The sequence below is a fragment of the Hordeum vulgare genome, chromosome 7H (genome assembly GCF_904849725.1).
Source record: "Hordeum vulgare subsp. vulgare chromosome 7H, MorexV3_pseudomolecules_assembly, whole genome shotgun sequence".
NCBI classification, from domain to species: domain Eukaryota; kingdom Viridiplantae; phylum Streptophyta; class Magnoliopsida; order Poales; family Poaceae; genus Hordeum; species Hordeum vulgare.
Genome location: NC_058524.1, coordinates 488,872,816 through 488,885,097, shown reverse-complemented (window position 1 = coordinate 488,885,097; position 12,282 = coordinate 488,872,816). Strand labels below are relative to the sequence as shown.

Genomic DNA, 12,282 nt, shown 5'->3' with positions numbered 1-12,282 from the left:
GATCATCATTATTAGAGCATTGTCCCATGTGAGGAAAAAAAAGAGGCCAAAGATCCCAAAAAAGAGAAAAGAGAAAAAAAAGAGGCCTAAGAGCCCAAATAAAAAAAAGAGAGAAAAAGAGAGAAGGGACAATGCTACTATCTTTTTCCACACTTGTGCTTCATAACAGCACCATGTTCTTCATGATTGAGAGCTTCTTGCTTTGTCACTACCATATGCTAGTGGGAATCTTCATTATATAACTTGGCTTGTATATTCCAATGATGGGCTTCCTCAAAAATTGCCCTAGGTCTTCGTGAGCAAGCAAGTTGGATGCACACCCACTAGTTCTACTTTTGAGCTTTCACATACTTATAGCTCTAGTGCATCCCTTGTATGGCAATCCCTACTCATTCACATTGATATCTGTTAATGGGCATCTCCATAGCCTTTTGATACGCCGAGTCAATGTGACCAGCTCCTCCTTTTTGTCTAACAACCACCACCACACTCTATTCCACTTTTAGTGCTATATCCATGGCTCACGCTCATGTATTGCGTGATAGTTATAAAAAGTTTGAGGAAGTAAGAGTGCGAAAACAATTACTTGGCCAATACGGGGGTTGTGCATGATTTACATTAGTTGTGTAAGGATGATGGAGCATAGCCACACTATATGATTTTGTAGGGATAACTTTCCCTGGCCTTGTTATTTTGAAAGTTCATGATTACCTTGCTAGTTTGCTTGAAGTATTATTGTTTTCATGTTAATAGAAAACTATTGTTTTGAATCTTACGGATCTGAACATTCATGTCACGTGAAAGAAGTTGCAAAGGACAACTATGCTAGGTAGCATTCCACATCAAAAATTCATTCTTTATCACTTCCCTACTCGAGGACGAGCAGGAGTTAAGCATGGGGATGCTTGATACGTCTCCAACGTATCTATAATTTTTTATGGTTTCATGCTATTATCTTATCAAACTTTGGATGTTTTGTATGCCTGTTATATATTTTTTGGGACTAACTTATTAACTCAGTGCCAAGTGCGAGTTCCTGTTTTTCCCATGTTTTTTACCCCTTTCAGAGGAGGATTTTGAACGGAGTCCAAACAGAATGAAACTGCCAAAAAGATTTTTTATGGAATAGAAAAAGATCGGAAAGCCGGAAAATCAGGGCACGGGGCCACCAGGGACCCCACAAGCCCTCATGGCGCGGCCAGGGGGGAGCCCGCACCCCTGGCTTGTGGGCTCCTTGAGTCTCCTTTTCCCTAGGTTTTGCGCCTATATATTCCCTAAAATTCCATAAAAAAATCAGGAGATCATCAAAAGTACTTTTTCGCCGCCACAAGCTTCTGTCTCCGCAAGATCCCATCTGGGGCACGTTCTGGTGCCCTGTCGGAGGGGGGTTTGGATACAGAGGGCTTCTTCATCAACACCATGACCTCTCCGATGATGCGTGAGTAGTTCACCATAGACCTACGGGTCCATAGCTAGTAACTAGATGGCTTCTTCTCTCTCTTGGATCTTCAATACAAAGTTCTCCATGATCTTCATGGAGATCTATCCGATGTAATCTTCTTTTGCGGTGCGTTTGTCGAGATCCGATGAATTGTGGATTTATGATCAGATTATCTATGAATCTTATTTGACTTTCTTCTGATCTCTCTTATGATTGATTTCATATCCTTGTAATTCTCTTCGAGTTGTGGGTTTTGTTTGGCCAACTAGATCTATGATTGTTGCAATGGGAGAAGTGCTTGGTTTTGGGTTCATACCGTGTGGTGACCTCACCCAGTGACAGAAGGGTTAGCGAGGCACGCATCCTGTTGTTGCCATCAAGGGTAAAAAGATGGGGTTTTCATCATTGGTTTGAGATTATCCCTCTGCATCATGTCATCTTGCTTAAGGCGTTACTCTGTTCGTCATGAACTCAATACACTAGATGCATGCTGGATAACGGTCGATGTGTGGAGTAATAGTAGTAGATGCAGAAAGTATTAGTCTACTTGTCTCGGACGTGATGCCTATATGTATGATCATTGCCTTAGATATCGTCATGAATTTGTGCGGTTCTATCAATTGCTCGGCAGTAATTTGTTCATCCACCTTAATACTTGCTATTTTGAGAGAAGCCTCTAGTGAACACTATGGCCCCCGGGTCTACTCCAAACCATATGTTCAGCCTTATACCTTTTACTTTGTTGCACTTTCCGCCTTCACATCTCACTTTGCAATCAATCTGGAAGGGATAGACAACCCCTTTTTAGCGTTTGGTGCAAGCTCTTTTGTGTTTGCGCAGGTACTCTGGACTTGACGAGATTCTCCTACTGGATTGATACCTTGGTTCTCAAACTGAGGGAAATACTTACTGCTCCTGTGCTGCATCACCCTTTCCTCTTCAAGGGAAAATCGGACGCAAACAAGAGAAGTAGCAAGAAGAATTCCTGGCATTGCCGGGGAAGGACTTTTGTTGCCGTAGCAGAGGCCAAGGCTCATGGCATGTCTATTGATGAGTACTTAAACCATATGCCGGAATTTTCTGACATAACATACGTGTACCGGTACGGGGTCCTCTCGTCAAACCTGAGTTAGTCAATGAGCTACCAACAAAAATGCGAAGAATGCATGAGTGGTACATGCGAGCATGTGCTGATTAGCAAAGCTGGATCTACTGTGCATATAAAAACGAGCATTTTGGGCATGGAGATAGAGTGCTAATGATTGACTTCGACGAATTATTTCAGTTATACAAACAAGACGTCCTCGACAAATCTATCATCAGTGCCTATTGTTTGTAAGTATTATTAATTTATGTCATTAAGTCTTACTCAGCTCGTTCTTGCATGTATAATCTTACTCACCACTATATTAATTTTGCAAAATGAAGATTCTCGAATGCAAAAGAGGACAAATCTATGACATTGGGTTCATTGACCCATATTTCATTCATCACCAAAGTCTTGCAACGAATCCCCGCAAGACAGAGAATAACTTGGTACAAGGGTTAAGGTTTTCCACTACCAAAAGGGAAATACTATTTCCTTACAACTTCAAGTGAGTGTTACTACACACATTCTATTTTCGCTTACTCGATGTTATTATAAGTGTATAATTGACTCATTACGCGTGTGCAGGTTCTACTTTATACTGTTAATCATTGTACCTGACGAGGGCGAGGTAAAAGTCATGGACCTGAAACGCACACCCCTTGCTGAATGGGCGAACATGCAGGAATGCCTCCAGATGTAATTTCAATCATTATGGCACTATATGGGCAACTTTTCGTTCATTTCCTGATAACAATGAATTAATATAGAACTACTTTATTCATTTCCTTTTCTTGACAGGGCTTGGAAATGGTTCACCGCCAAGGCTCGGGGTGTTTGGAAGTCAGAGCTTACATTTAGACAATTGAATGTAAGTAACTACTAGCTAGATCCGCGCATCTCTTTATTCTAGTTTCAATACCATTATTATTCTTGATTATGTTTTTGATTGATCTCTGTTCTCGTAATCTGCTTGAGGCAAGAACATGAGAACAATTTGTGTGGATACTATGTTTGCGAGTTCATTCGCCAGACGACCCATGAGACGGGCAAAAACCGTGACGTAAAAAAAATTTAAAGTATGATAAACAGTACTGACAACTTTATTTTATTACCATCAATTGTGTTCGGTTTCATTGATATATATTGACCCCTTCTTTAAATTAGATCGAACGGTTGCAGGACGGTCTTCTACCACAGGAACGTGTACGAGCAATTCAAGAGGAAATTGCCGGATTCTTAGATGCAGAGGTCCTAGATGTGAAGGGAGAATATTATTGCTCGTTGATGCAATTCAGATGAAATGTTAAAGTGTAAAAGAGATGCATATGTGCATGTGTAACTCGTGTCTACATTTTGTAATATGTTCGAGAAAGCATGACGGATGAGATGGTGTAATATATTCTTGACGATGATGTGCAATATAGTTGTTCCTTTATTGATGTGTATGTACCATCCAATTTAGTGCAAAACAAGAATTAAAAAGTGCCAAAACAAATAAACGGGAGACTAGGGGGCAACAAAATAGCCCCATCCAATGCAAAACCCTAAACCCTAAAAAGTGCTCAAAAAAGCAGCGAAGCAATAGCCCCGGTTCATAATAAGAACCGGGACTAATACCCCTCCCCCCCCCCCCCCTCGCTTCAAGCCCCGCCACGTGGAGGTCCATTAGCCCCCGTTCGGGGCCGAACCGGGGCTAGCATTAGTCTCGGTTGTTTAGTCCCGGTTCAATGGCCCAACCAAACTGGGGCTATAGGGCCTTTTTCTATTAGTGTGTGACACATAACGGTAGAACAACTCCTCACTAGCATGTAAGAAACCAATGGAAATAAGACCATTGCGCTTTTGGAATGATTGTTTTTAGTCAAAGAGTGCTTACTGAGGTACACGTGAGTGAAAGTATAGGTTTATAATAGTATGTTTCACAACAAATTAGAGTGCTACTTTAAGCTTCCTACGCAGGAGTGGAGATCAGTGATGTGTTCATGCGTACTATGGCTAAATGGTAAACCTACCTTAAAATAGTATGAATTTTGTTATTCCCCATAAAATAAAGAAAATCATATGACCTTAGCATGATTCATGTGATGTCAAATTAAAAGAATTGACCGAACCAAGCGCGGTGAAGGAATTACGTGTTGCCTGTTACCATGAAAACAAAACTAAGTACCCCATGCCCTAATTCAGAAATTAATTGTGGCAGTGACAAAAACATAAAAGTACGGATAAAACAATTCCAGTGAGTCATGCGTTCTACGTACATAGATCAGCCAAAAGCAAAGTAATAATAGTCAGAAGTAATAATGAAAATTTAATGTGTTTTAGTTCAAATACCAAAGACTGGTGCAATAGAGTAGACCTAGACCCCCGGTTGGCCAAGCACTCCCAAATTTTAAAATGTAACCACTGCCATGCAGATTGCATGCATAAACCTGAAAGATGAGAAAAAACTACTGATCAGAAATCAGTCATTGGTGTAGGCCTGATTGTCATTCATAATCTCATAGATTATTACAATTCGCCAAGAACACGATCGTAGTCGTCGAATCGGCCAACTTCTTTCCGGGGATTACTAAGAAATATATTCACGTACATGCTAACTTGATTCAACAAAATTTGTATGCCAAAAGTCTCTATGGTCATGAAATTTTGTCCTTGATTCCTTGTGTGTGTGTATGTATGTGTTCAGCTAAATGGATCGAAGGGAATAGCAACATAAAGCTACATCTTCCGGTCGAATCGATCCAGCAGTTTGCTAGCATCTGTACGTGCACGTATTCTTTATATATTTTCATGTACTCGCAGAACCAATCCGATGGGCTTCTATGCGTCATATACGCGAGTATCACCATGAAGCATTCGGCTGCTTCGTTGAGGTTGGGCCTGTGCCAATATTGGATGACTGATTTGAACTGGGCTGCAACATTGGTAATTAGCAATCAAAATGGCGTCAATTATCAAGCATGCGGAGGCGGCGGACGTTTGAGGGCATGCATGAGTGTTAGTGTTGGTTGCACGAATACACGGGGTACTCCGAGAAGAACATCCTTTGGCGACGGCAGTCCTAGCCTCAGTTTTCTTTTACTGATGGACAAATTTGAACATGATGCACATGAGGCATGGCTGTAAAGAAAAGACTGCTGTAAAGAAAAGGCTGTGTGGACACAGAACTGGTATGCAATTTGTCAAAACAATTTTGATGCATTAAGCTGTTTCAGCAGACCTGATCCACGGCCCAACCTACTTCCTTCGGACGACGGATTTTTTTCCCGTGGGAAGAGAGAGGCAACATGGCGATCGACTATTTTTCAATGGGAGAAGGCAGAGATGATTTCCCTGCGTACTGCCCAAGCTAATTGCTTGAGACGATGGATTTTTTTCCCGTGAGAAGAGATAGATGATGGCGATAGACTATTTTTTAATAGGAGAAGGGAGAGGTGATTTCCCTGCTCAAGATTACTTTTGAAGTGGAAGAGGCCATGTAGATTACTCCACGTTGTTGACTTTTATTAATGAGAAGGGAAAGATCGTGGCACTGAAATTTAGATAAAGGTTTCTATATGTTCTACTTTTTTTAATAAAAGGAAAAGGCCATACGTGATTGACATGGAGATGCCATTTTTTCCTTTTATTTTTACAATCGTGAAAGAGACATGGAGTTTTATTCTTGACCATTAAAGAGACATGGAGTTGTAGATAGATTGCATTAGGAGTTTTTCTATTTTTATTTGAGCGACCAAAAAGGATTATGGGTCTTTCAGGCGTGTGTTTATTTTGCCTAGCATTTATTGATTAATCTTCACAGTAATGATGCGGTCTCACCACAAAAACGATTGATAATTTCTGATGGGCAGTACTGGGCGCCGGCGCACCGGCGCCCCAGCTTAGGCCGGTCGATCTTGCATAGTTCGATTAGAGTTGTTGTAACCATTGGATCTACTCTGTCCGTCTGGCAAAAAATAAACAACCCCACACCGCGCATGCATAGGAGAAGTCAACGGTGATATCTGAGGCGGCCGCAGCAAGCCAACTTCCGTCAATGGTGGACTCCGCGCTTGCCGCTGCCGTCGCTCACAGCATCGCGCGTCTACGGCCCTTGCAGCTTGCAGCAGACGAGCGACCACGTCGAGCTATGATCGCACGCAGCCCCGACGAGTGGCAACGGCCACCGGCCCCGGCGAGGATGCCATTAACCCAGTCCCGCGCCCACAGCCCCCTCTTTTCCCAGCTCCGGCGAACGAGCTGCATAACTGCGACGGCGAGGCACACCCACGATACAGGATGCTGGAACTAACATCGACTTTTGGTGCATGCTTCAACCGGCATCACAATTTGCTACAACCGGCATCGCTATTTGCTGCAACTAGTGTTGCATTTTGCTACATCGCACATGGCTTTGCGATTTTTGCTACAGCCGGCGATGAAAAAAGCTACATCCTGTGACATGATTTGCTACAATGGCCACGGCGAAGTTTTTGGTGGCAACGGTGGCGTTGTGATTTTTGCTGCAACCTTGTCGGTCCTACGTTGTAGCTTTTTTCATCAACGGTTGTAACATTTTATGTCAACGGTTGCAACATTCTGTCATGATAATGACCGCTTGCAGCATTTTATATGTCTGGTTGCAGCTTTATTCATCAACAGTTGTAGCATTTTATGTCAACGGTTGCAGCATCTCGTCATGACAATGACCACTTGCAGCTTTTTATATGCCCGGATGAAGCTTTTTCATCTGGGTTTGAAGATTTTTGATAGCGGTCGTAGCATGAGCGCAAAAAATGGTTTTCCATCGCCGTCCAGCAGCAGCCCCATGTCCACAAGCGCCTCCGCTTGCAGCACTAACTCGAGGGCCTCCCCCGGCGATGCGTCCCCACCGGCGAAACCATGAGAAGCTTGGCCGGGGGACGAGATGCTCGTAGAGGCACGGGGGAGAAGAAAGTTTCTCGCCGCATCAGATCAGCGTTCTTAACGACGGCGGCCGGTGGTCGCCCTCAACAGATGAGAGAAAGTGAGGGGAAGGAGAAGGTCGCTCGGGGGAGAGAAGGGTGCTCGCGTGAGGCCCGAAACTCACGCGAGGGGATAAGGGTGTGAGGGGATGCGAGCCACTAGATCTAATCGCATTAGACGTTGCCCGATGGACCGGCCCGAGCGTTCGACCGGACTGTCGTATGTAAACGTTTACCATTTTTGATTAACGTGATAATTTCTTAGGAGTCTCTAATTAATATAACTATAAACATTTTTTTATTAACGTGATAATTTCTTAGAAGTCTTTAATTAATATAAGTATAGATAGAGCTAAGTGTTGGTAACTATGGATGAACTGTATTTTACTACTTTTTGACATTTATCTATATTAATGTAGAAAGAGCTCACTAAGTGTTGGTAACCATGGTAGAAACAGCTTGCACGTTACCAACCGCCAGCTTACTTATTCACTGTTTTTTTTCTATAAAAAAATAACACAACCATACACACGGACGGCTTCACGGCGAGTCTTGTCTTACTTGAGCACTGGCAGCCATCATCCGCCCCACATTAAGTACACCAGAACGTCACCATGGCTGCCTCTTCTCCCAACCCATCACCATGGGGCCTCTGCCGCCGCTCGTATTATCGCTCCTTCTCCTACCTGTCCTCTACTTGTTCTTCAGCGGCGGTAGCAAGGGACGATCGACACAGGGAGCAAGAAACGCTCCCGGCCCCCCAAAACAGTTTCCCATGCTCGGCAACCTCCTGCAGCTCGGCGGCCGGCCACACCGGTACTTCCAGTCGCTCACCCAAAAGTACGGGCCGGTCGTGCAGGTGCAGCTCGCCCGCGTGCGGATGGTCGTCGTCGCGTCGCCTGAGGCAGCCAAGGAGGTTCTCCGGACAAACGACGTGCACTGCTGCAGCCGGCCGAATTCACCAGGCAAGTGTGTAGTTTGAATCTGTACTTTTCTAGCTCTACAAGCGGACAGTCATAACTAATAACTTCTTAGACCTAGTAGTAGTACTATTTAGAGTCATCCTTTAACTAGAGCAAAATTTGCTCAAACTCGAGTTGCCTAAATCGGCATATTTTTTCGCCTACAACTACAACAGCATTATTGGAAGCGTACAAATTTAGCAAAAACATCGGTACAATTTTCGGAAAGGTTGTATCGAAATATGAGCGTACTTGGGTGTTATATCACCACTCAGGTCCAAGGATGCTGAGCTACAACTTCCTCGACGTGGCATTCGGACCATACAGCGTCTACTGGCGCGAGATGCGAAAGCTCCTCGTTCTGGAGCTGCTGAGCATGAGGCGCGTTCAGTCCTTCGCCTACGCCCGGGCCGCTGAGGTCGACCGCCTTGTCTCCTCCCTCGCCGACACCCCTCCGGGCACCCCCGTCGACCTCAGCGACAGGCTGTACTCGCTCTCCGACGCCATCATCTGCACGGTGGCCTTCGGGAAGATGTACGGGTCGGAATCGTTCCAGAGGACCAGCTTCCAGCGGATGATGGACGAGACGCTGCGGGTGCTCGTCTGCGGCAGCTTCACGTTCGAGGACTTCTTCCCGTCGTTGGCGCTCGCACGGTGGGCGGACGCCCTGACTGGCATGGCGTCGCGTCGGCGGAGGGTCTTCCTAAAGATCGATAGGTTCTTCGACGCGGTTATCGACAAGCACCTCGAGCCGGAGAGGCTGGCGGCCGGCGTGCAGGAGGACATGGTGGATGCGCTGGTGAAGATGTGGAGGGATCAAGATGGGCCTCTGGCGCTGACGCGTGATAACATCAAGGGAATCCTGATGGTATGGTTCGTTCGACCACAATCCACATTCAGTTACTGCTAATATTGGACTGATGTCAAACAATTCATCATGTTAATTTTCATTTCAGGATACATTCACCGGTGGAATCGACACTTGTGCTGTCACCACGATCTGGATCATGTCGGAGCTGATGAGGAACCCAAGGGTGATGCGGAAGGCCCAGTCCGAGGTGCGCGCCGTGGTCCGTAATAAATCTAGGGTGGACGAAGAAGATGCCCAAGGCCTGAAGTACCTCAAGATGGTAGTGAAAGAGAACTTCAGGCTGCACCCACCGGGGACTCTGCTGATTCCAAGAGAAACCATGCAGAGCTGCGAGATCGCTGGCTACAGCGTGCCTGCTGGCACCAGGATACACGTGGACGTTTGGGCCATGGGGAGGAATCAAGTCTGAAATAAACCTTAAGGTTGTAATTACCGACCCAAATAAACCCTCATCTCTAAATCCCTGAAATCTGTAGCCTAACCTTTCTAATCCCGGTCTATCCAATCCCTAGATATGTTTGGCAGAGTAGGAAAAGCACAATCCTGTCGGGTGCTCGCTTTTCTCCTAGGTGTGGGTCAACACATCGTAGCTATTTTTTTCATCTGGCCACAACGAGCTTGAGCAGAGGGGAGCATCGGAGCAGGGCAACCACCAATGTAGAGTCCGGCAGCCAATATATATCAGGCCAAGCTCTGGGCGGAGTAAAGTCTGATTTAAACCTTAAGATTACAGGGTTAGTTAGAAATGAACCCTCACCTCTGAATCCCTGAAGTATGTACCTTGTTCTTTTTAATCCTAGTCGTTTTCAACCCTAAATCAATCTTAGACCTGTTTGTAAGCATAATCCCGACCGGGATCACTTGTTTCTCTCACTGACAACCCGAACCTACATGTCATCTTCATCTTCTTTATTTATCTCTTCTTTTCTTTTTCTCTGTCTTTCCTCGCCGCCCGCATGTTCACGTGGATGCCGATTCCTTTCTGCAGATCCATCCTTCTGGCACATTCTCTCTTTCGCCGCCGCCCTCGTCACATAGCTCCTCCGATGATTCACCATGGACCTGGGTGCGCTGCCTCGTCTGGATGATGCGTCCTGCCTCGCTTCATCCTCAACAACTCGTTGCCATCGGTCCCTTCTCCACGAAATGCTCAGCTGCATCTATCCGCTTCACCGTCCCCGGCCCAGGCGTCATGCCCGCTCCGAACTCGTGCCGGGGCAGGAGGAGGTCGCGCGCCCCAAGCTCCTTATGCGGCCATTGCCCACCTCCCCAACGCGGCTGCGCGTCGTTGTCTCTGGCTGAGGCCTCGCGTCCGCTTTGACCTCACGCACCTCTCCTATGGCTATGGCTATGGCTATGGCTGCACATCTCCATCATGGACCAGGTTTGCGCGCCGGCGACATGAGGAAGCTGCGCGCTCCGAGCTCGCTTGCCATGCAAGATGCAGCAGGCACGGCAACCAGCAACCTCCCGCTCCGTCGATGTCCAAGCCGACCGGCGTGCTCGCTCACGGGCCACCTCCATGTGCGTCTGCTACCCACCTCCTAAAGGCTGCGCTTCTTCGTCCTCGTCGCTATATGCCTACACCAAATCCACATGCATGATGCATCAGCTGCTAGTCCCCGCTGTCATGTTATCATGTGCTAGTTGCTGCTCTTGCTCGTGAACTCGTGATGTGTTTGTGCTAGCACTCGCTAGCGAGAGAGAGCGAGAGAATGGTAGCAAGGGGAACATAAAAATGACATGTGGGTCGCATCAGTCAGCGAGAGTAATCTGTAATCCCATCGGGATCATCTTTTTTCATGTGCGCCAAACGTGTTTAGGGTTAAAATAGACCGGGATCGATAAGTATAAGGTACAAACTTCACGGATTTAGAGATGAGGGTTTCCTTACGACAAGCTTTACAACTTCAAGGTTTAAAATAGACTTCACCCCTCTAGGCGCGGTCGCAAAGAGAGGGCCCCGCTGATCCCGCACAGCGCGGCGGACGCCGACGCCCTCGTCGTGGCCGACTCCATCAGCAACCCGTCACCTCCACCTCCGTCACGCTGCCTTGGCCACCGTCGACGATGCTCAGGCGCGAGGGACGGCTGGCACACTCTCTGCCCGCGGCGGCGAGGCGTGCAAGCTCCTTGCCGGCCCTGCGCTGCGCCGCACGGCCGAAACCAGGCGCGCCCGTCGCGTCGGTGCACGGCGGCAAGCGCCTCGGCCACGTCCTGCTTGAGCGCGACCACGGCCTCCTGGAAGCATCTGTGCACGTCAGCGAGACGGATTTGAAGGTAAGGGTTCATTTTCGATCGGCTTTATAATTTTGAGGCTTAAAACAGACTTCACTCGATGGGGAGAGACCCGGATATATGGGACGGGCCGGAGGAGTTCTTCCCGGAGCGTTTCGAGGACGCGCACGTTGATTTCAGGGGACTGCACTTCGAGCTCCTTCCGTTTGGGTCGGGCCGGAGGGCTTGCCCTGCCATCGCCATGGGCGTGGCCAATGTGGAGGTCGTGCTGGCTAATCTGTTGTACTGTTTCGACTGGGAGCTTCCCAAGGGGATGAAGGAGGACGACATCGATATGGAGGAAACAGGGCAACTTGGTTTTCGCAAGAAGGTTGCTCTTGAGCTTGTACCTGTTAAGCGGTAGTGATATCTCTTCATGTTCCACATGTCACCGGATGTTTCCTCGATGAACTAAAGAGTTGGTTTAAAATTTAATAGCTCAAATATAATAACACCCTTCCAGTTGGCCTTGAATAATAAAATATGAATGTGCTAGTCTACAGTCTAGTACTCCCTCCGTCCGAAAATACTTATCCGATAAATGAATGTATGTAGATATATTTTAGTTCTACATACATTCATTTCTATTTTTTTTGTGACAAGTAATTTCGAACGGAGGAAGGTTACTCTAAGAACGTTCCATGTTTTCTTCCTCCTTTCTTCCTCCTCAAGAAACGACTCCCAGGTAAATAGGGCTT

At 46.6% G+C, this 12,282-nt stretch overlaps 2 protein-coding genes across 2 annotated transcripts; both read left to right on the top strand.

Annotated features, from left to right (window-relative positions):
* The first annotated feature begins 8,105 nt into the window (after window positions 1-8,105).
* LOC123410239 (4-hydroxyphenylacetaldehyde oxime monooxygenase-like) lies at window positions 8,106-9,818 on the top strand. The gene is made up of 3 exons (XM_045103149.1): window positions 8,106-8,439; window positions 8,712-9,304; window positions 9,393-9,818. The coding sequence occupies exons 1-3, from the start codon at window positions 8,118-8,120 to the stop codon at window positions 9,714-9,716; spliced, it is 1,239 nt and encodes a 412-aa protein (XP_044959084.1). The 5' UTR covers window positions 8,106-8,117; the 3' UTR covers window positions 9,717-9,818.
* Window positions 9,819-11,513: 1,695 nt separating this feature from the next.
* LOC123410240 (cytochrome P450 71B23-like) lies at window positions 11,514-12,014 on the top strand. The gene has a single exon (XM_045103150.1). The coding sequence runs from the start codon at window positions 11,646-11,648 to the stop codon at window positions 11,946-11,948; it is 303 nt and encodes a 100-aa protein (XP_044959085.1). The 5' UTR covers window positions 11,514-11,645; the 3' UTR covers window positions 11,949-12,014.
* Window positions 12,015-12,282: the final 268 nt, after the last annotated feature.